At 37.4% G+C, this 27,179-nt stretch overlaps 1 protein-coding gene across 6 annotated transcripts in view; it reads right to left on the bottom strand.

Annotated features, from left to right (window-relative positions):
* Positions 1-27,179, bottom strand: part of prdm16 (PR domain containing 16) — a 249,802-nt gene that overhangs the window by 5,605 nt on the left and 217,018 nt on the right. The window contains exons 1-13 of one of the 6 annotated variants that reach the window (XM_065247755.2): positions 25,551-25,659; positions 24,384-24,486; positions 22,325-22,526; positions 22,056-22,203; positions 21,648-21,903; positions 17,170-18,682; positions 16,927-17,014; positions 13,613-13,782; positions 13,275-13,352; positions 8,506-8,675; positions 8,168-8,339; positions 5,681-5,896; positions 2,846-3,017 (exon numbers count right to left, since the gene is read on the bottom strand). In XM_065247755.2, coding sequence (XP_065103827.2) covers positions 2,846-3,017; positions 5,681-5,896; positions 8,168-8,339; positions 8,506-8,675; positions 13,275-13,352; positions 13,613-13,782; positions 16,927-17,014; positions 17,170-18,682; positions 21,648-21,903; positions 22,056-22,203; positions 22,325-22,526; positions 24,384-24,486; positions 25,551-25,625 — 3,363 coding nt within the window. In that variant the 5' untranslated portion in view covers positions 25,626-25,659. Of the gene's footprint in view, positions 1-2,845; positions 3,018-5,680; positions 5,897-8,167; positions 8,340-8,505; positions 8,676-13,274; positions 13,353-13,612; positions 13,783-16,926; positions 17,015-17,169; positions 18,683-21,647; positions 21,904-22,055; positions 22,204-22,324; positions 22,527-24,383; positions 24,487-25,550; positions 25,660-27,179 lie in introns of those variants that run through there. The other 5 variants (XM_065247748.1, XM_065247749.1, XM_065247751.1 and 2 more) reach the window with 5 other exon arrangements.

Here is a 27,179-nt window from a genome sequence, read left to right as displayed (position 1 = left end):
TCCGCCTCTTTCGCGCGTGAAGCTCGGGCGAAAGGCGCAAATTGAGCGTTGTGCGCGGTACGCGCGAATGGTGCTTTTTGTGCATCTTGCGGTTCACGCGAATTTGCGGCTGACGCCCGAATTTTGCGGCTGACGCGGAATTTCGCGCCGCGTTAACCAATCAGGAGCCTGCTTGCTGCTGTGGTGGCAGCCCCGCCCGGAGTCACTCACTCAAGCAGTCACTCGAAGCTATATGACACAAGTTGTTATTTCTATAGAGGAGACAGGAATAAAAAGGACCTCGCTTGGAAGAGTGTCAGTAAGGACTTTGGGCAACTTGGTAAGTTGTAATACACGCTTCACTTTTGAGTCACGTGACGTTTATCTACCCGCGCCGTTTATTTTTCCCCATAGTAAGGTTACCCAATACAAAACTGGTCACTCTCTTGATAAATGCACAAGTAACATCAGTCATCTTGCAAACAGACACTCGCACAGCAGTTGCCCCACCCACAAGAAGCGGATTTTGCTTCGGACGCGCGTCAAATGCTTGCTTTTTCCGCGCGTCTACTCCGCTCTACACGCGCCAATGCATCCAAACTGTTCATGCGGCAAACCACGCGCGGTAGACGCGATTTTGACGCCCAAACCGCGTTTGGTGTAAACTCAGCATAAGGCTCCACTGACATGTTGTCCAGGCGGACACGCAGATGTCCGCAGAAGGAACTGTCTTACGGCATGACCAACTGGCCTTCCATAATCGCTCCCCAGCCCATTAGGTACATGAGAAACACTTTGTCTGCTGTTTTAATGTCTGAGAGGTTTAGCCACAGGTGCCTTTCTGTGGCAACCAGAGCTGATAGACACAACATATGGCTCTAGCGATGGCTTGGTGGCAGAGTCTAACTGTGGGTTTACACCAGACACGAGTTCAACGATTTACACGAGAAGATTACATACAAAGTCAATGCAAAGACGCATTCAGACGCTTCCTCGCGCGATACGGACGGCGCGTTTGCCGCAAAAACACGCGCTATTCACTTCACACTTGAAAAATATTCAACTTGAGGGAAAAATTTGCATGACCCGCGAGTAATCTAGAGCGAGTAACGCGATGCCCTTCATTTGGTGTGTACGTAGCATAAGTTGTGCTGTTGACAGCAGCATAAGTCTACTGCCCTAAACTGAGCTGAATGTTTTTATCTTCATTCTACTGAAAGTCATGTAGCCGGCACCGCGATGGCCGACCAGGCATTCTCCTCTCCTTAAAAGGCTACACAAAGTTTGTAAGTGACCCCACTCATAAACAGCGGGAGCAGGGAGGCACCCATTTTCTAAACGGAGTCATTTTTGTATATGCTCGATAACATCCCAGACAGACACGTTGTGTTTTCTGGAAGCCATTTTATGCTTTCTGGTCCCAACGTCATCCTGCCTATTATGTTCCAGCACACCATTGGCTGTTTTGACACAAATGCGCTTAAGACGCAATCCATGGAGAAGCATTTCCAAAGGCCTCCCTATGGCGATGTAGCGCTGGTACCCTCAAAGGGGATCTACTGTTTTATTAAGCATACAGTTTGGAATTTTCATGAGTAAATAATGAAAGTTGAACTTTCTTTTGTTGAGTAATTGTTATATTAAATACTTAAGTTACTTAGTAATGTTTTCTGGCTAAAATAATAAGATTAATATGCAGACATTTTCCTGTTGATAAACAATACTTTGAGGAAAATTCTGTCATTATCTACTACTCCCAATATTGCCCCAACATTGTATTTTCTTCCTTCTGTAAAAAACAACAACATAGTTGTTACAATAGGTTTAAGCTTTTGTTTTTATACATTAGATGCAGATTTTGTCATTTACTTAACCCCCCAAACTACTTTTATGGTGCTGTTTGGTGCACTGTCATTGTATGGACATGTTTTGCAATAAGAAAGTCAAACTGGACATGAGTTTATGAAAAAACAAATTTCATTTTAGGTCAACTACTCCTTTTAACATAAAATTGTCACCTGGTCTCAACATTTCATGTTGTTTTTATGTTGAATACACAGTATGAGGCAATAATCCAGAACACTAGTATTGTTAGTTAATGATTTTAATTAGTTAATTTTGTGTTATATAATATAATAGCGGTGGTTTCCCGGACAGGGATTAGCTAAAGCCAGGACTAGGCCTTAGTTTAATTAGGAAAAATAACTAGTTTTAACAAACATGCTTTACTAAATACATTACTTGTGAACATTTTGAGGCAAAACAAAGGGCACTGATGTATTTGTTTTTTTCAGTTTGGACAGCTCTTACATTTATATTAGTCTAGGACTAGTCTAATCCCTGTCAGGAAAACCACCACTATATAGTTATAGAAATAACATTTAACATACAAATACGTGACAAAATAAAACAAACTGACAATGATTAGGTTACGTAAATGTTATTATTATAACTTTACTATTGCATGGGTTCCCAACCTGTTCGGTTCCCTGACCTCAAATTATTTACTTATTAAAGTAAATACAAATGATTTATTATGTAATAATGTAAAAAACATTAATGAAGTTCACTATTTCTGTTGTTTCTTTATCATAAATATTTTAGTCCAAAATATCATCATTAATATGTTTAAATGGTTTATTATCAATTTGACACAACCCAATGAATTTATTTGTTAATTATGCATTGCGGTTTGTATTGCAATCTTGCAATTCGTGAATAGTCGGGAAACCCTTGACTATCGTACAAGCAAAACCAAGAAAACAATCCATTTATATTAAAAACATGCTCTTTGACATATGTCCTTTCAGGGAGGACTTACTTCATGGTATAAGAGAAACTCTGTGGAACAGGTACAGTCACATACCTGGGTTTTAGCCTGCCTGAATAGTGTTTCTTTCAATGTCTCCGACTGTACTGAGGTGTTAAAAATGTCTTTAATATTACACGGCTCCTCCCCAGTCTTATGGAATTCCAGGCCTTTGGGGATACCAGGCAGAGGTTCCAGATCTAACAGACCTGCATTCTCCTCAATACACCTGTGCCGGGAAAGGGAGGGTTTGGGGCCAGGGGTTTGGACAGGGGAGGGGGACCCTCAGTTAGCCTAATGACAACTGGAATCTATGGATGCATTTGAGGAGCATGCACTGGATGAGATGGTAAGGGGACCAAGTAAAATACTGGCTTTACACGAATGTTAGCATAAAAAAAAAAACACACGGGCAGAGCATGTGGCGACGAGAACTCTTTGATCGCTTTGACCATGCAATATAAAACAGGATTCCTTTATGCAAGTAAAAACGGCATATTTCTTTAAATGGAAATATGCCACAAAATATCGATTATGCCATCTAGATGCTTTTTAGTGACATTCAAAAAGAAATAATGTAAATGTTGAAGACAGAAAAAGGTGAATTTAAAAATGCAACACAATCAATTCCATAATCCCATGTGCGCAAAATGACAGTATAGCAATGTTAAACTGTAAATGTTTTTTCATTTAGGGTAATTTATGAACAAACCATGAAAGATGACTAGTTTCTGATTAGTTGTGTTATTGTTAGTGAAATGATGGAAATGAGGCAACACAATAAAGGACAATTGAAAACATTTAGTTTTGTAAACAACACCTGGATGTGACAATGGATAATATCAGCCTTTAGTACTGTATATTGAAGCTTTGTTCCAAAACCTGTTAAGCTCCCTTGGTGTCTACTGTCTCCTAAGACAGATCCTAACTATAACGGACCCTCATAAGTGATTTGATTGTGCTTCACCCCAAATATGCAACTTGTGATGTTACTAGAACAAGGTTACTTGCACTAAGATAACATGAAATGTTGATTATTTTCTTGAACTATTTTGCATGTGTTTTTACTGAGGTTGTCACAATGCATTATGGGATTGCCATAAGAGATATGTGTACTGTTGGCCAATAGAAGACATCTCTGAGGCCAGCATAATTATGCATTCTAGGTTTTACAACATCCTTCACATCAGGGGTGCTCATCTCTTAAAATGGTGTATAAGTGGAAAGCTCAATTGGTTTTGGAACAGACCTTTGGCAGTGATATTTTATATACAGTATACACTATCGTTCTAAGCTTTAGGGTCATTTACTTTTTCTTTATTAGTATTTTTCCACATTTTACAATAACCTTATCAAAACTATAAGTAAGTAATAATTGACGACGGGCCATTGAATTATAAAAAAATAATTCAAAGGACCGGAGTCAATTATTCCTCTTATACCACGGTTACCACAAACATTGCTCTGGTGCCTATTTTTAAGACATTTGACAAGTTAGGTGTGCGGTTATCAGAAATTAATGCATAGCCACGGAACATTTCTCAGCCAATCAGAATACAGCATTCAACAGACCCGTGGTTTAAAATAAATATAGCTGTACTATTATATTTTTGTCTACAAAATAATTTCAGAGCTTTTTATGTATGTACACAGATTAAAAAAAGAATGAGAAATATTTCCTAAACTGAACAATAGGCTACTAGGGGTGTACCGGATCTCAGTTGATCCATACGGATCATGACCCACTGTTCGGTTCGCATGCGATTCACAGATTAATATGCAATCTTAAATAGAGAAAGTTAATAATTTGCACGTGTTTCAAAGGCTTGTAAATGTTAACATTCAAGTGATTTAAACAATGTAACCACAAAATGGCGCTAAAGTTACACATGCAGTTAAATGTGTCCGGTTCAACTCCAGTCAGACGTGATCATCCCTGTGCCCTTCAAAGATCAGAACTCTTGATGTGTAAACTTTAGAGAAAGTGCCCATACTGTGTCTCATACTGTAGTCATTAAAATACATTTGGTGAATAGAGCACTGAAAAACAACATAATTTTGACTTTATGTGGACTGTTTATGATGCCTCTCCTTCCCAAAGCGCCGCTTGGAATTCGTAAGCGTGTTTAAGTGCACTTAAAAGTGCACACACGGAGGGACGCTTTTTAAAATAGCAAATGAATTTTTCTGTTCTTCACAGGAAACATACAAACAAAATTACCTCAAATTGTTTTTTCCAATAAAACATTTGATTCTGTCTTAAGTGTATGTATAGATTAGAGTCAGAAACGAGTCCATGCTTATCTTAAAGAGACAGTAACCTCAATGTTAATCAAACAAAGAGAAAATCACTTATGTAGATGAAAAATAATAATTAGATTTAATTTATTCAATAAAGAAAGTGTTATTATTCATTTGATTTAATTTCTGTACATAATGCCAATTTTAGATCTTACTTATTGTGCAACTTTGTTCTTTTTTATAAATGTTTGTTTTTATTTGTTCTTATTAGATTTCCCACCCATTTTTTCTGATCTAAAAAAAGATCCTCAAAAACACAATGTGATCCGAACTGTGAGTTTGTGATCCAGTACACCCCTAAACGATACTGTAAATCATGCATGACAGGTCACATCCAAGGTGGTAATCCGTTATTTTTAAATAATTCAAAGGACCGTAGTCAATTATTCAGCCTATACCACGGTTACCAAAAACATTCCTCTGGTGGTTATTTTAAGATATTTGACAGGTCAGGTTTACAAAAATATTATATTATTATTATTTTTGTATTAATCTATCTTTTTCTTAAATTGGTTTGGAGTTCTTTAGGTGGATGCCCTACAAAGTGTATTCAGTGGCTGTCAAATAGACAGATTTGATATTTTTACTAACCTGCGCGTGTGTTCATAGGACATAGGGAGCGAAGCAGGTTCCTCATCGTCTTCATAGGTGCCCTGCACCATAGTGGCGGGGGAAGCAATCTCATCCTGTGACTTTTCTGTCAATGAGTCTTCCTCATCTTCATCATCTCCCTCTATCTCCTCTTCCTCCAGTTTGGAGGAAGCATTAGTGTGAGTCTGCGGATGGTCCTCCTCTTCCGGCTCTGTCCTGTAATGACATTAATATTAGATTTAGCATGCATATGTGTGACAAATGCCTTATATTCTTTGATACTTCCTTTTGGATTATCAACATGGTATTTTTGTTTTATATTCATTATAAAAGAGGGAAAGTTTTCACTGTAACGCTTTACAATAAGGTTCATTAGTTAACATTAGTTTATGATTTAACTAGCATGAACAAATACATGAATGAGCAATACATTTGTTACAGTCTTTATTAATCTTTGTTAATGTTAGTTAAAGGAACAGTATGTAGGATTGTGGTCAAAACTGGTATTGCAATCACACAACTGGTGGCCAATACACAACATGACAACATAAACATCAGTTGAGGGCTGCAACTCCACTTTTTAAATGACAATATCCTGGCCAGACCACTGTTGTCAGTAATATAAGTATTTGAAATGAAAATGATTTCTTAATGTCTAGTGACATATCAGGGCCATTTTATGATTAATTGATATACATTTCTTACATACTGTTCCTTTAATAGAAATAAAGTCGTTCATTGTTTGTTCATTTTAGTTCACAGTGCATTAACTAACGTTACCAAGATTTTAAAAAAGGTATTGGTAATTGTTGAAATTAACATTAACAAAGATTAATAAATGCTTTATAAGTGCAGTTCATTATTAGTTGATGTTAACTAATGTAGTTAACTAATGTTAACTATTGAACCTTATTGTAAAGTGTTACCGTTCTCACACTATTTATTTCATTCAAATGAAATCCGCTTACTATTTTTTTTGCTGGTCCAACTTGAATTGATTTACTGAAGTTAATACCTTTATAATATTTGCCATGCAAAATTTTCTCATGTTGGTCCCACTTATGTACAGCATTCACATCATGCAAAGCAAAAAGCATACATTTCTTTGTTCTGATGAACACAAAGGAAGATATTTTGAGAAATGTTTGTAATCAAACCGTTTGTGGACCCCATTTACTTCCATAGCATAATTTTTCTTACTATGGAAGTGAATGCGGTTCAAGAACCATTAATACAAGAAACATAAACAATATGAAAGAGTAAACCTCCACAACATCTTATTAACAAAGATTTAAGTGCTCCGTCAGTTCTTATTTTTTGATCAAAGATTAATAATCTAAATATTCAAGTGCAAAGGATTATGTGGATTCCTGACAGAACTTTGCACTTAAGTACTTGTATTTTTTAATTACACATGTATTTTTTAAGTTAATGGATTTGCTAGGTTAAAAAGTTGAAGGAACTAAGATAGTTAACTGTCCAAAACACAAAATTTAAATACTGTTTAGTTGGTTGTTTAAGTAAAGACAGCATTAGAGTTTACAATGCATGCAGTTGATAAACCAAAACCTGATCATTAAAGTATTCTTTCTGAATCTATTAAAGTGTTTACAAACTTATTTATTTAAAATAAATATGTGAGTGCAAATATGAATGATGTTTAATTTTAATTATTTTATTTTAATTTACGTATATTAACTCATTTTAATAGCATCACATTCGTCAATGTATTTAAAACCCATAATTAAAATAGTGCAAAATTGTGTAAAATAAATTCATGTACAGTACTAATTTGTAATTTCTGTACACATAATGCAGTTTAAATATTAAAATAATTAAAAGTTCTAGTGAAATCATGAATGGAGTTAGGGGTTAGGGTAGACATTAGTCTTTAGTCTATAGCAATTTATGCACTAAAAAAATCCATATTAGATTACACTGAAGGTTGCTTTTTCTTTCCTGATAAAGGTCTTTTACTTTTGCACAGACCTTACTGTTAACTCATTTTTAACACTTTCGTCAACATTTATAACAATTCTTAAGAGCATTTCTATACATATGATAAAATAAGCTATCATCTGACCTTGATTCAGACATTGCTAGACAGTGTCCTAGCAGTGCATATGCTTAGGATGAACTTGGCTACACACAGGCAACAGAAGGACACTAAAGGTTTTTTATAAGGTATTTGAATGTGCTCCATGATGTGTATCTGACTGTGGTAAATACAGAACAGAAGTCAGTAAATGTAAAGTAATGTATTTATGTGTCTTCCCCATGACTCCCTAATTAAAGGCTGGGTGCTGCCACACATACAGCTGATCTGTGTAAGGCAGTACCACTGTTCTCCATTTGAAGGGTTAATTTAACTACAAAACAGATCTGTTTCTACAGTGTGTTGCCATAGCTTATAAAATATCTGGGCATGTATATGTATTTATTTAAGTTACCAATGCATGCATGTGTGCCCATGCTGAATGCTCTTACCTTTTCTCTGAGGAGCTACAGGCCTGGTTCAGCTCACTATTTGATATGAAGTTTCTAATTTCTGAGAAATATGAGTCCTCCTTCTCATCTAAAAGTGCATGATTGTCAGACTCAGAATTTGGTGAGGAAATATTTGTTCCTAAATTCGAGAGAATGCCAGACTGCTGACTCACTACAATAATAAATGCAGAAACATAATAATGAGTCAGTTTAATTGTGACAATCTTGAATTTATACTGACACCTAGTGGTGTGAATGCAGTATCATGCAAAGGCAGGTTAAAAATGCCATTGAAAACGTCAACCACTATATAAAATAAGAGTGGAGATCAATTTTACCTGGAATATTTTCATGCTCGTGTTTTTTTAAGTGGCGGTCCAGGTTGGTCTGTTGACCGAAGCAGCGATTGCAGAGGTGACACTTGAAAGGCTTTTCTTTGTTGTGAATGTTACGAACATGCCTCTGTAGGTTGGAGGAGATGCTGAATGAACGGTCACAATATTTACATCTGTGTGTGAAGAAGAGAATTAAACATTTCAAACACAGTTTCTGCTGGGTTATGACAACATTAATCTACATAAGTAATATATTAGCAGATACAAGGATTTGAAACCTTTCATTTTCTATTACAATGTCACATATATTTCATTTGAGCCACAAGACTTAATGGGTCCTAGTTTAATGATATAAGCGCATGGTCTAAAACGCATGGTGGAAGTGCACTAAGGGTATGTCCGAATCCACTTTTGCTATTTCAACGATTGGAAAACATTTTTGTGCACCTGGTTCACAGTCTAAAAGGATAAGTACTGTACTGTACTGTACTTGAATGCACTGAGAGGAAACCATATTCCTTGTGGAATGCACCCAAATTAGCAGAGGTGAAGTCATTGCGGGCACCTCGTATAAGCTAATGAGATAACCTTTACATTCATTTACTGATGGTTTGTTTCCAGACATACTGACCCCTGCTAGAAGATCCAAGGCAGACCAGTAATTGATCAGATCACTGCGGCTACGTCTGTACCATGGCGTACAGACAGAGTAGGGCAGGATGTGTCAGAATAAACCATGAAGAACAATGGGTCGTTTTTTTAAAACACAAATACGTCTAATTCTGCTAGACCGCTGACTCGACTTCCAGGCTCTATGAGGGGAGGGGGGTTCGATTGGTGCTTTATTTTTGCTGCTGTCGTTAATAGGAGATGGTAATTGGTTGGGGCTGCGTTTTTGGTGCAGCCCCCAAGGGGGCGAGAGCACAGAAGAATACATTTCCTTATGGCTGCTGCTTGTTTAGCAGCCTCCTGAAACCTATCCATGACAAAACAGACAGCGCTACCAAAAATAACTTCAGTAGAAATAGGGGCATTAAGCAGAACACATTTTATTCTTTAATCCCGGATACATTTAATCATAAATGCCTACCATAGTTGCCATAGATCGACCAATAGCTTGGGGTGTCTCTTTAGTTGCCCTGAGAGATAAATCTGCTGCCTTTCTTATTTTATCCACTGATTCAGGATTAATGGGTTCATTCTCTCTAATCTCCCCCACCGGTCGGCCTGGTATTCCTGAAGGATCCCCATGGTATGCAGGTACGCACCAGCTCGACCTGCTGCCATGTAAGCTTTACCAACTAAACTAGATGCAGTGCAACATATATTAGAGGGTAATTCGGGGGTTTTAGGGATGATGCCAGTGTAGGGGACAAATAAGTGGCGAGATTTTGCTTAACTCGCGGTTCCATAACCATTTTCTTTGGTGGGAAAGTTGGATGTAGTGCTTGTGTTTATAGGTTTGCAGAAAATGATTTGTTCCATGATTTGGTCACTTCAGCATTCAAAAAAAAAAAAAAAAAGGGAAGTCCCCGTTCAAACCCGTTGCACACAGTGTCTTTTAACCCAGAAAACCGTAGGAAAACGTTGCACACTGGTTTGAGCTTGAACGTGCCCCAGATGGACAGGACAAAGGCTAGAAGGGATATTGCTACGGGCATAGATGTTGGGTTTAGGGGTAAGATAGGATGAAAAACAGTGGTTCTGGTTAGATAGGATACAGCTACGGCCTAATCCTGTGAAATGTTGTATTAAGGGTTAGGTTTGGGGGTAAGATTAGAATGAAAACAGCGTTCATCTGGCACTTTTAAAGTAGCGAAGTACTGTAGATTACTTGGCTTATTTGTAGCCAAGTTACAAGTAAAATTTTAGAATTAAAAATATACTCATAAAAGTACAAATACCTAAAAAAACCCTACTTAATTACCACAATGTGCATAGTTGTAACTAGTTACATTCCACCCCTGTGCATTTGGCAGATGGTTTTATCCAAAAACAACTTACAGTGCATTCTAGCTTACATTTTTATCAGTATGTCTGTTTCATGGAATTCGAACCCACAACATTTGGGCTGCTAGAGTTGAGCTGTAGGAACATCACCTTAATTAAACTTTTTAACATTAATAATGTGGTGCTGTAAAATAAAATGTTTTTGAGTGAGGAGATTTCTAGTGAGACTATGCTTCCTAAAACTCATGGTTGGCTTCAATCAGTGGCTCTCTGTGGATCATTTGTTTGGAATGTCAGGTTAGAATATGCAGGCGAACATCAATTTAATGTGCTGATAAACAAACACTGCAGCACGGCAATGTCGGGAGCGGGTGGACACTGCTCCTTTGTTGAGTGGGGACTATAAGTGACCTGTGTAGCCACCACATAGCAAACTTTCAAGGCTTATTGCTTTAGGAAAATCAATCATCATCAAGTACTCATAATCAAGATCCAGGCTCCTTTTCAAGTTCTTGTCTTGTGTCTGTGTTCACGGAGAGCAGTAAAATGCCAAAAGAAAGTATTTTATCTCCAACTTGTTTTATTTTCTTTCCTCAGTCCAAAGGGACTTTAAATTACTTCATCGTCTATTTTTCCTGTTATAAAGACTGTACATGAAGCGCTACAATCGAAATGGGGTTTCTCAATTAGTTGGACGTAATGGGCCAATTTCGAGTAGCTGATAGTATCTACAACAGGCAAATGACCTACTACAATAAATCCCGAAGCCGAATGAGAACAGCTATGTGCTGACTCAGTCTATTTTTTTGGAGAGTAAAGCTGCGATATCTGGTATTTGTTAGGGTAAATTGTTTCTGAATTAGCTAATTAGGGGATTCTTGTGGAGTCAAGCATGCAGCGGGGCGTCCCGTGTTTAAAGAGCTCTATGGTAGATTTGTAGAACTCAAAGAGTGACTTGATTCTGTTTGAACATTTATCTCTACAGCATGATAGGCAAAACTCAGGTGAACTTATTTAAATATTATTTCCAAATAAACATAAAAAGAAAGAAAGTGTTTTTTTTTACTTTTACATTTTTACAAAATAGAGCTGTGTGCTCAAGCAAACGTATTATTTCCAAATAAACATGTTGTTCTAAAAATAAAACAAAAAAGCAAACTCGCCAAAGTAATGCTAGCCATGGCTGGTTGCCAGGGTGCTGTTATGTGGTTGCTAAGGTATTCTGGGTGTTTTTTAGGGCATTGCTAGTTGGTTGCCATTTCCTTAAATGTAAGTTAATACTTCTAAATGTATTTTTTCCTTCAGGTGAAATTCATGTCTAAGATACATCTTTTACGTCTTGACCATGCCCTAAATCCAAATATCACTTGAAATATTCTAGTTCCAAACTGCCTTCATCACACTCAACAACCGTTTATGAGCACTATTTAAAGGGATAGTTTGGCCAAAAATGACATTAAACCCATGATTTACTCACCCCCAAGCTGTCCGAGTTGCATATGTCCATAGTTTTTCAGACAAACACATTTTTTGGATATTTTAGATCTTTCAGTTGATTAAATGTAATGTTACGAGGTCCACCCATAGTCCACGACTTTCAAGTCCAAAAAAGTGCGTCCATCCTTCACAAATTAAATCTAAACGGCTGGAGGATGATAAACAAAGGTCTTCTGAGGGTAATCCGTTCGGTATTGTTGTAGAAATATCCATATTTAAAACTTTATTAACCATCTTAGACTCCTCTGTATTCAGGAGAGAGTATTAGCGTAGTGTACGCTCTTTTCTTAGTGACGTATGACAAATTTGGAGGGTGGGGGCACAGAGCAGCAGCAGAGTAGCCTCCGTAGGCTGCGTAAGCTCTCATCCTGAATGCGGATAAGACTAAGATGGCGGCGCTCCCGGAAGGTATTTATTTTCGTTAATAAAGTTTTAAATATGGATATTTATACAACAACCGCGCGGATTACCCTCAGAAGACCTTTGTTTATCATCCTGGAGCCGTTTGGATTTAATTTGTGAAGGATGGACGCACTTTTTTTGGAAGTGAAGGTCGTGGACTATGGGTGGACCCCGTAACATTACATTTAATCAACTGAAAGATCTAAAACATTTTCTAAAATATCCGAAAATGTGTTTGTCTGAAAAACCATGGACATATGCAACTCGGACAGCTTGGGGGTGAGTAAATCATGGGTTTAATATCGTTTTTGGCCAAACTATCCCTTTAATCATATCACACATTTATGCGAAAATTTCAAAGTGTACACTGCAGTCTTCAGGCTCAGGGAATCACCGACAGCTATATATCAATCATTTGCACAAAATCCATGTCCATGAGTCCATGTCTCCGATTTTGTTATGGAGATAAAAATTAGGATTGGGTGTTTTTGGTTGTTTTGCTTTATGATATGAGTGTATATTAGCGTGATTTTTTGTAATTTCCCTGTGGCATTTGAGATTGGTTGGACCAGGAAGTGATGCATGACGTCAGACTTAAAGGTATAGCGGAGGATTTTCTTGAATTTTAGAAAAGAACCGCCTTCTCCACTTTTTTAATAAAATGCAATTGCGCAACACTCCTGATTGAGAACTAGGAGGACCAATAGTCTTGATGATCCACCCGGAAAAAGATAATCCTCCGCAATACCTTTAAGAAGACCATTACCAGCCAAATTATCCAGAATTGCGAAGATACAATCAATCTTCTCTCATTTTCACCAAGTGAACAGGGAATTTTTTTCTTTTTTGGTGCAAAAGAACCAAGTGAACCGAAGAAGTATAATCAAATCTGTCTGCGTGTGTGCATACATGCGTGCGTTTACCTGTAGGGTTGTTCTCCAGTGTGTGTTCGTAAGTGCCTTGTAAGATTAGCTGACCTAGGAAAGATTTTCCCACAGTACCTGCAAAGGAGGACACTAGATTTTGATACAGTCACAAAGCACTGGTATACCTCTCATGGACAGAGCTAACTTAATACAATATTACTGTTAAGTACGGACAACTAAACTGCATATGTAAACTGCCTTTGTGTTCTCTTCTGGTTATGTTATATTTCTGGTAGAATGTTTGTAATTGTAACCAATGATACTGTATATTGGTGACTCTTTAAGTTATGAAAGAGTTTTAAAGATATGTTCATTCTGATTTCCTAGTAGCTCACCTGCAGGTGTATCGCTCTTTGCCTTTGCGTAAGATAGCATCAGAAAGAGAGGGCGGTGGGGAGCGGAAGTTAAAAAGGTGATGTGAGGAGTGCTGGTGGGAATTGGGAGGATCCAGTTTCAGAGTGCTAAAGCTTTCCAACTTCTCAGTCATGTTTTCCATTGCAGACATCTGAGGAGAGAACATTAGGAGAGATCACACAAGAATACTCTATGTTTAATGCACGCCTCATAAATTCCAAGCAACATTTTTGTTTCTGTTTAGAGATACGTGAGAAACAAAATGAAAAAGATAGCCTTCCCATTATAACCAGACAGGATGGAAAGTTATATATCAGGAAGGTATATATCAGAACATTGAGTCTTGATTGTGCTGTTCAAGAGTGACCCCTGTAACCTACGACACGTTGGAGGCCACTCGAGCAGCCCCCCTGGGAACGCCAAGCTTCTACTTTGTTTTCAACAAATCTCTAAGAGAACGATCTGAATAAGCCATTCACCTCAGTGAGCGCTAACCATACAATGCAGTTTAAGATACCCCTCACTCATAGTACTTCCCCTATTACAGAACAAAAGGTTTGATATGTGGATATATCGTCAAAAACAGCATAAACTATATCCTGCCCGCTTTTGAAATATGGATAAACACACAGACAGACATTGTGTCTTAATTTATTACCGTATACGTGTCTCAGTGTCACCATGATTCTTGAACAGACAATGGTGTTTTTTGATAATGCCTGTTTTTTGCTAATGTTTAAAACAAATCTTAAAATAAAAGTGAAGATCCGCATACACTCTAAAAAAAACGGTGCTATATAGCACCAATAGTGGTTCTTTGCTCGTAATCATAGAAGAACCGATTTTAGTGCCATATAGCACCGGTGAAGCACCTGTGTAGAACCATATAGTGCTATGTAGAACCATATGTGGTGCTATATGGCCCCTATTTGGTTCTACACAGGTGCTTCACCGGTGCTATATGGCACTAAAAATGGTTCTTCTATGATTACGAGCAAAGAACCACTTTTGGTGCTATATAGCATCAAAATGTAGACCAAAAGGCTCGAAACTATTTATTCTGCAGAGGGCCCAAGTAGACAAAAGTGCAAATACTTCATCAATGCAATTTGCTTTTAAACACCCATCTGCGCTCAAATATAAGCCGGTTACCATACAAGTTGTCATACCTAGAAAACTGACTTTGTTACATACATAAATATTTAAAAAAATATATATATACAATAATAACTCATTTATAACAGCAATAAAGTGATGTGAATGTATAATATTTGTTTAGATTAAGCCATCAAAAAAATGTAACAAAACAGGTTAGATTAAACTATTAAAATATAAGGGGTATAGTACAAGATGGAAAACTAAACTTTTAGGGGGGTTTCCCGTACAGGGTTTAGATTAATCCAGGTCTAGGCCTTATTTATATTAGGACATTTAAGTAGTTTTTTAAAAACAAATCTTACAAAAACAATACTGAGGCAATCTTGAGACAAGACAATGATATATGTTAAGATATTTTTGAGTTAAGGCAGGCTAAACTTGCATTTTAGTCTGGGTCCAGGATAAGCCCTGTCTGGGTAAACCGCCCCTTAATGTATTTATTTTACAGAATATTTTGGCAAAAAGGGCAAACCACCATATACAAGGGAATCTGGGTTTATACAGAAAACGCATAAAAAAACAAAAAGCTCACAGGTATTAAAGCATGCTATATATATTTTTTATTTACTTCAATTTTATTAGTTTTATATATATATATGTGTGTGTGTGTGTTGTGTATTATTTTATTTTGCCAAGCCTCCTTAAATTCCTTTTAAAGCTGAGCTTCAGTTTATACTCTAAACACGCCAAAGCAATATGCATACAAACTTTTTAAGGAATCTAATAAAATATTTGATAAAAAATTATATAAACGGCGAAGATGCCAGATGAAGATGGGCATCACCGATGGCCACTATTATATATTAGATGAATGAATACACACATACGGTAGATAAATACCACATAGACAAGTGAGAATAAAATATTTGCATGGGAAAGCATATGTTGTTGCTAAAAAGAGAGAATGAAGGAATGGGTTGGATGGGGAAAGGTAGGTCAGCTTTGATGGAGGCCAGATTTTCAGGTCAGATAAGACAGTTCCCAACAAGAGAGGCCATTCTACTAAACACAAACACAGGAAGTCCCTGATCGACATGCAGACATTATCTAAGCAGCCAGAGCAAGAGTGAAATGCTAGGAAGTTATTAGCGTTGGGACTCAGCTGAGAACCTCCCAGAGACAATAGTGTGCTTTAAAAGATTTTGGCACAATTTGTTTCAATTGGTAACCTGTTATTAATTAAAAATTGTCATTATTAGTGGTTACATTCAAAAGTTGAACAAAAACTAGCACAAACAATGGCCTTTGTTTTTTTAAAGAAATTGGAAGTAATCTTAGGCTTACAGAAAGGTTGAGGTTGACCTTGGTGCTATGGACGATGTCATCAAGATTACTAATGAGGCCACAGTGAATAGCTGACATGGGATGGGTATTATATTAAAGTAAAGTTAAAATGTTTTCATTTTAAAATAAAGATTGTACAATGTAGGCTAAGTATTATTAATTGTTATCTAATTTACAAAAAAATGGTCAACTAATTTGCAGCCTCTTACATGTCCGGCATTTGCTAAACCTTCTGTTGGACATGCCTACATTTCTAAAAAAGGTGTTACAGAAGGCTCTTCCCAATGATTTCATGAAATAATCATTACTTTCCTAACTTTTTATATATCAAATCTTTTTTTTCCACTACAAAATAATCTTTTGTGAAACAGAAAGGTTCTTCAGATGTTAATGGTTCTTTATGGAACCATACGGCCAGAAATGGTTCTTCTATGGCAATGTGAAGCACCATATTTTTTAGAATGTTCAATTAATTAACAGACATGACATGAAAACATAAAAGGAAACCAAACTGGATACAAAAACAGCCGTTGCATCTTGCTCAACTTACACAGCACATTAAAAGTAGGCAACAGCCATTCTATTATTGTTTGTGATGTGGTCTTAGAGCAAATGTTTTGAAGTCCTAAAATAAGGACTGACACAATATTATTTTTAAGTTATTCCTAAAACATTAAGATAGGAGCAACTTTTAGCCTTAAGCTGTTTTGTGAATACGGGCCATGGACATTTATAAAAAAAGATTTTGATTCAACCAAATAAACTGAGGTGAAGATCATTGGAACTGTGCAAATGCAATACACAGTGAAGTCTTTATCAATATACAAGTGAAGAACACATATACCACAAATACCTGAGGATGGAAAAGTAGTGGTGCAGGCCTCAAGTACTTGTCCTTAAGAGCTCCTACTGGGTCTATTAGCTTCCTTTTCTCCACCCTGCTGGACAACAACACCAAGGGTTACGTACAAACGAAGGTTGGGCACCAGTACTGCAACTTGTCACATTTGAGTACAGTATATCAGCAGCAACTGTTACTCCATCTATCTTAGAATTTACTTGATAGGTCTTGGAATAATAACTTGGGTTAAAATACCTGTAGATAGGGTCCATGAAAAATGGAGAAGGCTTGGCGTAGTGAAGTGATGACTGCTGCTGGGGAGGAGGTGGCTGGGTGAGGGGTGCATGGGGCTGAGGCATTTGAGATTGGTGTAAGTTCTGTGACTGAGTCAGTGCTGGGTGTTCATCTTTAGATGCTGCTTTGCAGTTTGTGCCATAGACTTGATTCTTGCCATGGTCAGGTGTGCCACCATTGTGGCTGGATCGGCTTCGACTGCCTATGCTGAGGTCCAGAGGTTGTTCCTCCCCGTAGGTCAGGATTGCATTGCATGGCAAGGCTGGTTTGATAGGGGGTGGAGGAAGAGGTTTGACCTCCTTGGGTTTGGTGGTTAGATCAAATGGTGAATCTTCACTTGTGGATGTAGTTAATTTCTGTATGTGTTCACGAGGGGATTTAGGCTCAGGTTTGAAAAACATTCCAGGATTGAGTGCTCTGTCTGTGAATGGGTACAAGGAATGAGGGAAGTTAGGAAGAAACTGGAATGGGAACATGGAATGATAATTTAAGGAGCCCATCTTCTTCTCCTGCAAGCCCATGAAGCCTGGACCAAAATACTTTTCTGCAATGGAGGCAATGGCTTTAATAGAGTCAGTGGTGGCACCAGAAGGTGGCAGTGCTTGCTCTTCTGGTGGTGGGAAAAAGGAATGCTGGGAGGAGAGGAAAGGGCGCTCACAAGGGAGGTTCCCTGAACTGGAGACCGACATTGAACTGCTGCTGACCTCACTCTGCTTGATCTCCTGCACTCCTTTCCTTCTGCTCTTGTCTCGTTCGCTCTCTGCTTCACTTTCAAGATCTGATCCAGACACTGTACCAGTGGTAGTGTCTAGATCCGTGCCACTAGATGTGTTAACATCATCCAAGTCACTACCATCAGACATGTCATTACTCTTGACTTTATTCCTGCTGTCCGTGAATGACAACTCCAGTCTGGACTCTCGATTTTCCTCTGACTGGCTGCTGAGACCACTTCCTATGTTGCCATTGCTGTTGTTTATGGATGACGCCACAGAAAAAGTAGGGGCATCAAGAGAAGGCAGCTTTCCATCTTGGTTATTACTAAGTGGACTCTTTAGAAGTGGACTTGGAGGTAACAATGGCGGTCTAGGATATAGTGAATGGGGAAAGATCCCTGGAAAGCCATGTGAAATGGCTGGGAATGCAGGGGGTGCTGTGGAAAAGGGAAGCCCCCCATGATGCGGCCTGGATGGGAAATAATCACCAAAGCCAAGTCCACCATGGTTCAGGCTGGGATGAGACTTGGACTTGCCTAGGATAGGACTAGAGGTAATTGGTATGCCCGGTGTGAATATGCCTCCGGGATTGTAATGGTTCTTGCCCTCACAAAAGCGCCGATGCTTGTTGAGGGAGGAGGTAGTGCTGAACATTTGCCCACAGTCTTTGCACTTGATCTGTGTGCGGCAGTCTGCATGCATCCGCTTGTGACGGCACAGGTTAGAGAACTGGGTATACGACTTGTGACACACCTCACCTGGGAGAACACACATGCCTGGTTAATTCTATTAACATATTTGATAAAACTTGTTATCATTTCACAACTTAATAATAATCTGGTATCTGATCAGCAGTGCATGCTGGTAAAACATTGTCTACATATAATGTTTTGTTAGAATAGTATGCATATAATTTATTAGCATGTTAATACATTTTTATTAAAGACACAACTCTTTAAAGGAATAGTTCACAAAAAATTATGCAGTGCAATTCTTTAAAAGAACTTGAGATTCCAACAGACTAACTATTCTTTAAAAGTAACCATAGCCCCTAGCACCTTCATATTTTGATTATTTATGTTTGGTTTAAATAAAAGTGCATTTAAAATGTAAAGAATCATAAAAATAGTTCCCTTTTAAGAGAACCCATGCTGTGTCACTTTAGTGACACTTTAGGAACGCCTCTATGTGATTTCAATATGGTGTACGGTACCACAAGGATCAGTTCTAGGCCCTATCATCTTCTCGTTATACATGCTACCTCTAGAAGACATTATCAGGAAACATAACATCAGTTATGCAGGTGTAGTATGTCAGATGAGAACTTGCGCTCCTGGCTAAATATGGTTCTCTTACTAGGTTTTTTTTTCTCAAAAAGAGTATTTACTCGCTCTGGGTTTGTTCTCCTAATGTTTTTTTTTTTTGCTTACTGGTAGAGCTGATAATAGGCTAACTTAGAACTTTGGTTTAAACACCAGGCTCATACTGCTCTCATTAATATAAATAGTGATTTGGTTACTCTGTTTTTCTGTCCACAAATATGAATACCATAATATGGATATTCATAATATGGCCTGGAATGGAGTACTACTTATTACATTATTTAAAAAGAAAGGACTCCATGTAACTTTAAAAACTCCATACTAAACTATATTTAGAAACTGCCATGCTTTGATGTTCTTAGCTTTTCAGTTTTTTTCTTTGTTTCTATTCTACTGTTAAAACCGCTATATAAATAAAATTTAATTGAAAATTTGAATTGAATTCACCCCCACAGAGTTGTGGAAGCTTTTGGTCTGACCTCTGAGGGGTAGATTTCGGTCTCTTATCCGACTACAAAACTTTATGCTTTAAAATGGAAATTATTTGCGGTTTGGTGCCAGGAGCCCAGTAGGCACAGTTCTACAGGTCTATGTTTCTACCCCAGTCTATGTGTCAGCCATTTCAGCTACCACACCCCTCCAGGTGGGCATTCGCTATAGGGAAAGAGCAGCTAATATTTTCTACATTGTACTTTGAGGCTGAGGTCTACGAGTCATTGTAGGGTCCCGGCTTGGGATCTGGCTGTGGTTTTAGAGGGCCTATCTGGGGTGCCCTTTAAGCCCATTAAAACTGTCTCATGATAAATTTCGTACTCTGAAAACATTTCTTAAGAATGTAGGAAACCTTTAGGTGTTATATACCCCCAGCTTGCTTAGAGTTTGTTCTGGGGATGGTTAAAGCTTTTTTGTACCATAGGACAGAATATGTACCAAAAGAAGCTTAATTTAGTGTGTCCAGTGTGACCATTCAGAAGTATGCAACATCTGAGGCCCTACTGTGAGGGGTCTCAGTCCAGAACATGTGGCAGGCTGGTCTTCTCTGCTAACATTTGTTTTATGATCTGGATCCGAGTTCTGCACCAGGTTCATATGTGCTTTTGTCTTAGTTGTGCTCACCTTGATACACATGGACAGGCACTGGGAAGTTTGGCGTTCTGGGTATTTTGTTCACCAGGTGTCACTATGACGCCCTGGCAAGTGTTTCCAAGGTACGATATTAGAAGGAGAAGGGAACAAGACGCTGCGTCTCTCTAGCCATACTTTTGGCATCCCTGTCACGCTGACTTTGGCTTTTAGAAGCTGATGATATGCTTCCTGGCCCCCATGTCACCTCCCCTATGAGGTTATGTTTCAAAATTGGACTGTGTGACGGCGCCTAAACATGTATGCAAAAACAGAGGCGTTCCTATAACATCACTATGTTGACGCAGCATCTTTGTTCCCTTGTCACGATACATTCACACGGGGCATTAACGCTTGACGGAAGGCTTGTCTGAAGCGTGGCCAACGGCCAATCACAGTGGCCGCAACACATGCTCCGGTCTTCCATAAAGGTAATTGGCTGGCTCTGCCTAGGTTGATATGATTGGCTGACGCACGCGTTGCCGCTTGAAAAGTTGCGAAATGTTCAACTTCTGCCGCGAGCAACGGCACTGAAGCGGTGCCGACGGATCCACAATTCAGTTCGGCAACGCATGACGTCACCCATTAAAAGTAAATGGGAAATGTCACACTTTCGCCCCATGTGAATGTACCGACAGGGAACAAGGGTTACAGTTGTAACCCAAGATGTTTTTTGTAAAGCAATTCAGGTGATCAGTGTGTGTTTTGGTAAACACGGACCCTGCATAATACATGGCTATGCAGCATCCAACAACATTTTAAGGCAGCCAAGTTACAAATTATTTTAGGCTGAATCATTTTAAATCAATGTAGTTCTTGTCATTTTAATAGCAGTAGCTTTCAGAAATTGACAAACCCAGTCCCCATTTCCCTTATTATATGAAAATAAATCTCAACATTATTAAAAAAAAAAAAGAAATGGGGGTAAATTATTCAATCTGTTTATATGTTAGAGCTATTTAAATGAAATGTCAACAGCATACCTGCATTTAGACAATGGACATAAACACATAACATTGTGAAGCCAAGCAATAAGTAAATGCTGCTTTTCCAAAAAGTTGTCAAGAAGGCACCTGAGGCATGGCAGGCACAATTTAGCCGGTAACTTTCAATCTGCCATATACAGTACAAGCCTTATGGGCCCTCGAAAGGAAATGCACACTTAAAAAAAGCATGGTAAAATGGAGTAATTAAAAATACTATCAAATAGCTTGACAGAAAAGCGCATTAAATGTAGATGAAAAAGAATTACTCTAAAATTTCATTTAGTTTCTCTGACCTATTAAACAACAGCTGTCACAGTCTTGGTGTGGAGCTAGGCAGGAGATCTTTGGACAGTGGTAATTGTATCTGAGGCTTAGACAAGACTGCTCAGACTTACAGATGAAAGGCTTGACACTGCTATGTATGTGCTTGTGCTGCTTGAGTCCTGAGGATGTGGCAAAGGTCTTGCCACATTCAGGGCAGGTGTGGGCTCGGGCGCCGACATGTTGAGAACGGATGTGACGCTGTAGGTTGCTGGGATCTGTGAACACCTGACAAAAAGACACAATTATGATATGAATTAGTGCCACATGTTAATATATACATATAAAATAGTATTAAGACTAAAAATGGCTAACAATTGGGCATAGGTTATAGTTGTTTATAGGACATGGGTAGCTGACATAAAATTAATTCAAAATACCTTATCACAGTTTTCACACTCAAAGCGTTTGCCGCTGTCATGTGACATCTGATGGCGAATTAGGTTCGATTTCCAGTTGAAGGCTTTGGGACACTGGTCACACTTATACTCTCTCTCTTCTGTGTGTACGATCATATGCTGCCCAAGACTAAAAAACACAAGTAGATTTTTTTTGTAGTTTTGTTTATTTAAGTTTGTCTTTGACCTGAAGCAAAACCAGTTAACAACCACTTAAAAGGCCAGCATGACTATTGGTGGCACATACTGACCTGTACTCGCTAGGAAAGATTTTTTCACAGTCTTTGCACTCATGCACTGTCTCATCACTGTCCTCAAGTTCCTGCTTGAAGTCTTCACTTAGTGAATCAAAGATGGAGTTGCAGCTACTGCACGAGTATTTCTGATGTCGCCGTAAATCTAGCTTTGAGGTGAAGAGCTCATCACAGTGCTCACAGCGGTACATCTGCTCATCTGCAGTAAAGACATCGTACAGCTGCTTAGCAATAATTAGCAAAAACATTTTGAGACAGCCAAGACTTAGGTTTGCATTACATATGCTCATTACATTACAAGATCACCAAACCAAATGATTTTTGCCGAATACTGTAGCTGTTCCTGTAGCTGAACTTGTGAATGAAGTTCCTGAACACCAACGTTCAGGAAAAATATGACATGTACATTGTCTGCCAAAAGTATAAGTTTAAAATATTTTTTTTAATTTGCACAAGCAAGCAAAAGAAGTTTGTTATGTTTTAAATGGTTAAACAATATACACTCTAAAAATGTTGGGTTGTTTTAACCTATTGTTGTGTCAAATATGGACAAACCCAAATGTTGGGTTATACATAACCTACATTATGCTGGGCTATTTCAACCCAAATGCATAGGTTATTCATAACCCAACAACTGCATTTATTCATATTTGACCCAAAAATGTGTTAAAACAACCCAGCATTTTTTTTTAGAGTATCGCTTGATCAAAATGAAGATGTTTGTATTGGACACTTTCTTGTGGTCAGAAACTTGTGTGCCATGATAATAGTTATTCTCATGAATTATCCCAGTGGTTGATCTGCTTGGGCACCTACATGTATAACCTTGACAGGGTAACTTAGTGGCTTAGACTAAAATGTTGCAGATTTTGCTGTAAAATATATAAATTAAATTTATAATAAATGACTCCATAGCAATACACTTACTGTATATGTCCAAATAAAGCACTATTTTGAACACAATATTCGCCACGGTATTAAAGATGCCTTTACTGGGAAAATAATAATAACTTTAATACTGATTTAAAAAATTAAAGCCAAAGAATGATTTGTTTTCAAGAGAACCCAAAGATTTTAAGAGATAATATCTTCCTGTCCCATTAATAGCACTAATGACAAACAACAAAGAATGGTCAACTAAAAACTTTTGGAGAAAGGGAATACAATTATGTGGTGTTCAGCGGCTCTTAAAACGGTTATGTTAAAACAACACATTCTTTTATTTATTTGTAAATTTATCAACACAAAACAACACATAATGTGTTAAATAGAATAACAAAAAAAATTAAAAAATGAACACATCCTTCAGAGTGTGGGCGAGGTCTCCTGAGACGCCTCAAACTGCACTTCAAATACCTCCACTGACCAATGAGAAGGAGGTAGATCCATAGAGATAAATGTTCATTTTATCTTTTCTGTCTATCTGCTTTTCTCTTCCAGCCTCTTGTCTGACTGAGCTGATCTAATGCAACTTTATATATTTTTCTTTTTTTTCTCTGAACTGGTCTGTCTGTGTGGAGCATGGATTGCATCTTTTGGCATCCCTGTCTATTTTAGCAAAGGGCCTGACTCTTAGACAGCTTTCTTCTTGCTTTTTGTGTGTCAGATCTAAAGACACAAATCCGTGAGATAAAACATTTTACATGTGAAAATGACAAGCTCTCTGACTCTGACACATCTTTGTTTATAAAGTGTGATCTTTAGTGATAGTCATTTAACAAAAAAAGTATAAACCATTCAAATCATCTGGAAATTAGCAAGCAGTTTTTATAGCCAACACTGAATGCATGATGTATTTTTAATGAAGACGAACATCCAGCATTAAGTAATAAAATATATTATGGTAAATTATATTGAACTGCTTGGCCACATCCATTATTTTGCAAACCCTTTGGTTTAAATTTGCATAATTTTTCTTCCATTTTCTTCTAACCTCAGCATAAACAAAAAGATGTGAGATGAGCCACATTTTGTAAAAAAGTTATTGAGCGTCTGTTGGAGTTTGTTTAAAAGACTTGCATTAATTAATGCATTAAAAAACTTGCATTAATCTCACCTTCCATGTTCGGTGCCATTGAGCCTTCCGGGAAAACTCCGTCCTTCATGTAAACTAGTAACTCCTCCCCTATTTCAATTTCTCTTACAGCTTTATAATATATCTGCACAGAGAGAAAAAGAAACGTATACGTTTTAAAGACATACAATTTTTTTATTATTTATTAGTCTACATATTATTATTTTTATTATTAATATTATTATTATTATTAGACCTACATTTCAGAGACTACGCTTGTTTTTAAAAACAGCTGAAGGTAATAAAAAAACAATTGGCTAATTTTGTTAACATTGTCAAATCGGAGAGTACAAACAGTAACACATAAAGCAATTCTAAAAGAGTGCATAGTTTTTAATTATTCTGTACCAAAAATACCAAAAATATAACAAGAAATGAACGGGTTTTCAAATGCCCTCAAGCAGTATCTCCAAATTAAAACCAAATTAATATTAGCGTAATATTAATGTATTTAAAATGTATGAAACAATATGTAATAGCAGTTGCCTTCTGTTGACTTTTAATAAATAAAACACATCAAATGCGAAAAAAAATTGCCAACCCAAATAGTACTGTAGCTTATTTTTAGATTTGTGTTTTATATATTTATGCATTTTATGCATGTTGTTTAACCATAATCCCAGCCAAATTAAATTTTCTCAGTCGGATATTTTAGTTAAAAATGTGGTTAATGAACACAACAAAAATCTTTTAAGTGCAAAACAACATCTGCTTTGTTACGTCTCTGCTGTTGCTACAGCCAACATGCATGAAATAGCTTGCATTTCATTTGTGTATTAAACGATATGAAAAACGCAAAACAGTATTAAAGTGAATTTAAATAGCAACAAAGAAAATAAATGGTCCGTTTAAAATCACGTGTAAATAAAGACATTCTTCACAGACTGACCTATGACAGTACTAGTTACTTCCTCATGAGGGCGCTCGGGACTAGACAACGGCTTCTGACCGGGGCCACAACAGTCATAGTTAAGAACAAACTTCATCTGAGACTTCTAATGTTCTGACAACTCCAATGTGTGATACAAAGTAGGCCAAGGCATTCAGTTTCTCGCTCAAGAGTGATGGTCAATGCATTACAGCGCGATTATCGTTGTTGTTATCGTTATTGCAGATTTACAATTAATCGAAAGTAAGCACATATCTGACCTTTTTCTTTCCCGAGTGTTGATAAAGCTGGACAAGCTGTTGAGCGGTGGATCTGAAAGGCTCCAGTTGTAACATCAGTTGTGGTCCCGCACTGTTCACCACCCAACCCATAGTATCATGACACTGCGCGCGACAGCAGCACGAGAGAGAGAGTCTGTGCACGTTCGTCTTTGATGAGGTGAGTCGCGCTCATTAGCGATTCTCTCTATCGGCCACTCCTCCGCTCTTATCTCCCAACCAAAAGGATTGAACCCCTCCCCATGTCCTCTCCTCCTCTGCCTACCGCCTGAATCTATTATAGATGAAAATGTATCTTTTCTGGCTAATGAAAATGTAAAATATATATCAGCTGCTGGATTAGGAGCGAACTCTGTAAAGTTGCAATGTTTTCCGCTAAATTAAACCTATACACAGCCCCGCACCTGTTTTTATTGTAGAAACATTTCGTACAAATTTAAGGAATACATTTAATATTTCACACATTTCCATTAAAACACACAAATTATTAGAAATCATAGAGACACTGAAAAATTGCTAAATTGCGAAATTAACGTAAAGTAGCCTATAATTTATATCATATTAAAATATTATAAATCGAAAACACTTTAAAATATAAATAATATTAGCCTATAATTAAAATAATGATCAATTGTGAATTTATCTCAATGATAATTTAAAAGCATGTTTTCGTGCATTCCGAATAACTTCCTATTTTATTTGTTAAATATAAAAATCGTCACGCCTTTTTAACTGGAGAATTAGTTTCTTATTTGCTGGCTAATTAGTTTAATTTAAACAAACAAAAAATGTATATAAACAACTTGCTCAGCTAATGTTATCGATTTATCATGGGTTGCCTGTTTAAAAGGCAACTTTTTTTTCCTTGAGATTATCCATGAGATTATCTGACACAACTCGCCTAAACAATTGCTTAAAAAAAATCGAAGAATAATACGATAGTCACATGGAAACAATTCATAACATATTTTAATGAACTTTTAACTGAGATATAATTGAATTAAATTTAACGCGGCAGTTACAGACTGTTTGCTTTAGCCACATTAAATATCTGTAAAGCCATGACAAACGCTGTGGTTGTCAAGTTTTTGGGGCAGTTTTAATTTGCTCCGGGTGCATGTTAATATCTTCCTTTCACCCCTAAAGCAAAGCTGTCTATACAGTAAATCTTTTCAGAGTCTGACAGCACTGAGAGGACCATCTTGACCCCGCTCACAATGCTTTCAAGAGCTAGAGGCTGATGCATCATCCATCATTTAAGTGACAAAACCCCTCTGTCTGTTACAAACCTGCACACATAGATAACTACATTGATTTACGAATATGTGGATTAGTAAATATATAGGGAATCAAAAAAATGAAAAAGCAAACAAAATAGATATCAAACAACTTATGTTTGTGTGCTTGTGTCAACTATTTAAATTTGTAATTTTGACAATTTACTAAGAAAAATACAGAGTTCATGATATTTTAGGCAACACTTTGATCAAAGGCCAAAACCATTTAAAATTGATTTACTAGACTTTTACAAGTTCCTGTGTAGCAAACATCTGAACTTATTAAGCAGTTTCTCTGAATACAAGAGTACTACTCATATGACAATGAAAATAT

The sequence above is a fragment of the Paramisgurnus dabryanus genome, chromosome 11 (genome assembly GCF_030506205.2).
Source record: "Paramisgurnus dabryanus chromosome 11, PD_genome_1.1, whole genome shotgun sequence".
In the NCBI taxonomy this organism is placed as follows: Eukaryota; Metazoa; Chordata; class Actinopteri; order Cypriniformes; family Cobitidae; genus Paramisgurnus; species Paramisgurnus dabryanus.
The sequence above is the reverse complement of the archived record's forward strand: the minus strand, read 5'-3'. Positions and strand labels throughout refer to the sequence as shown.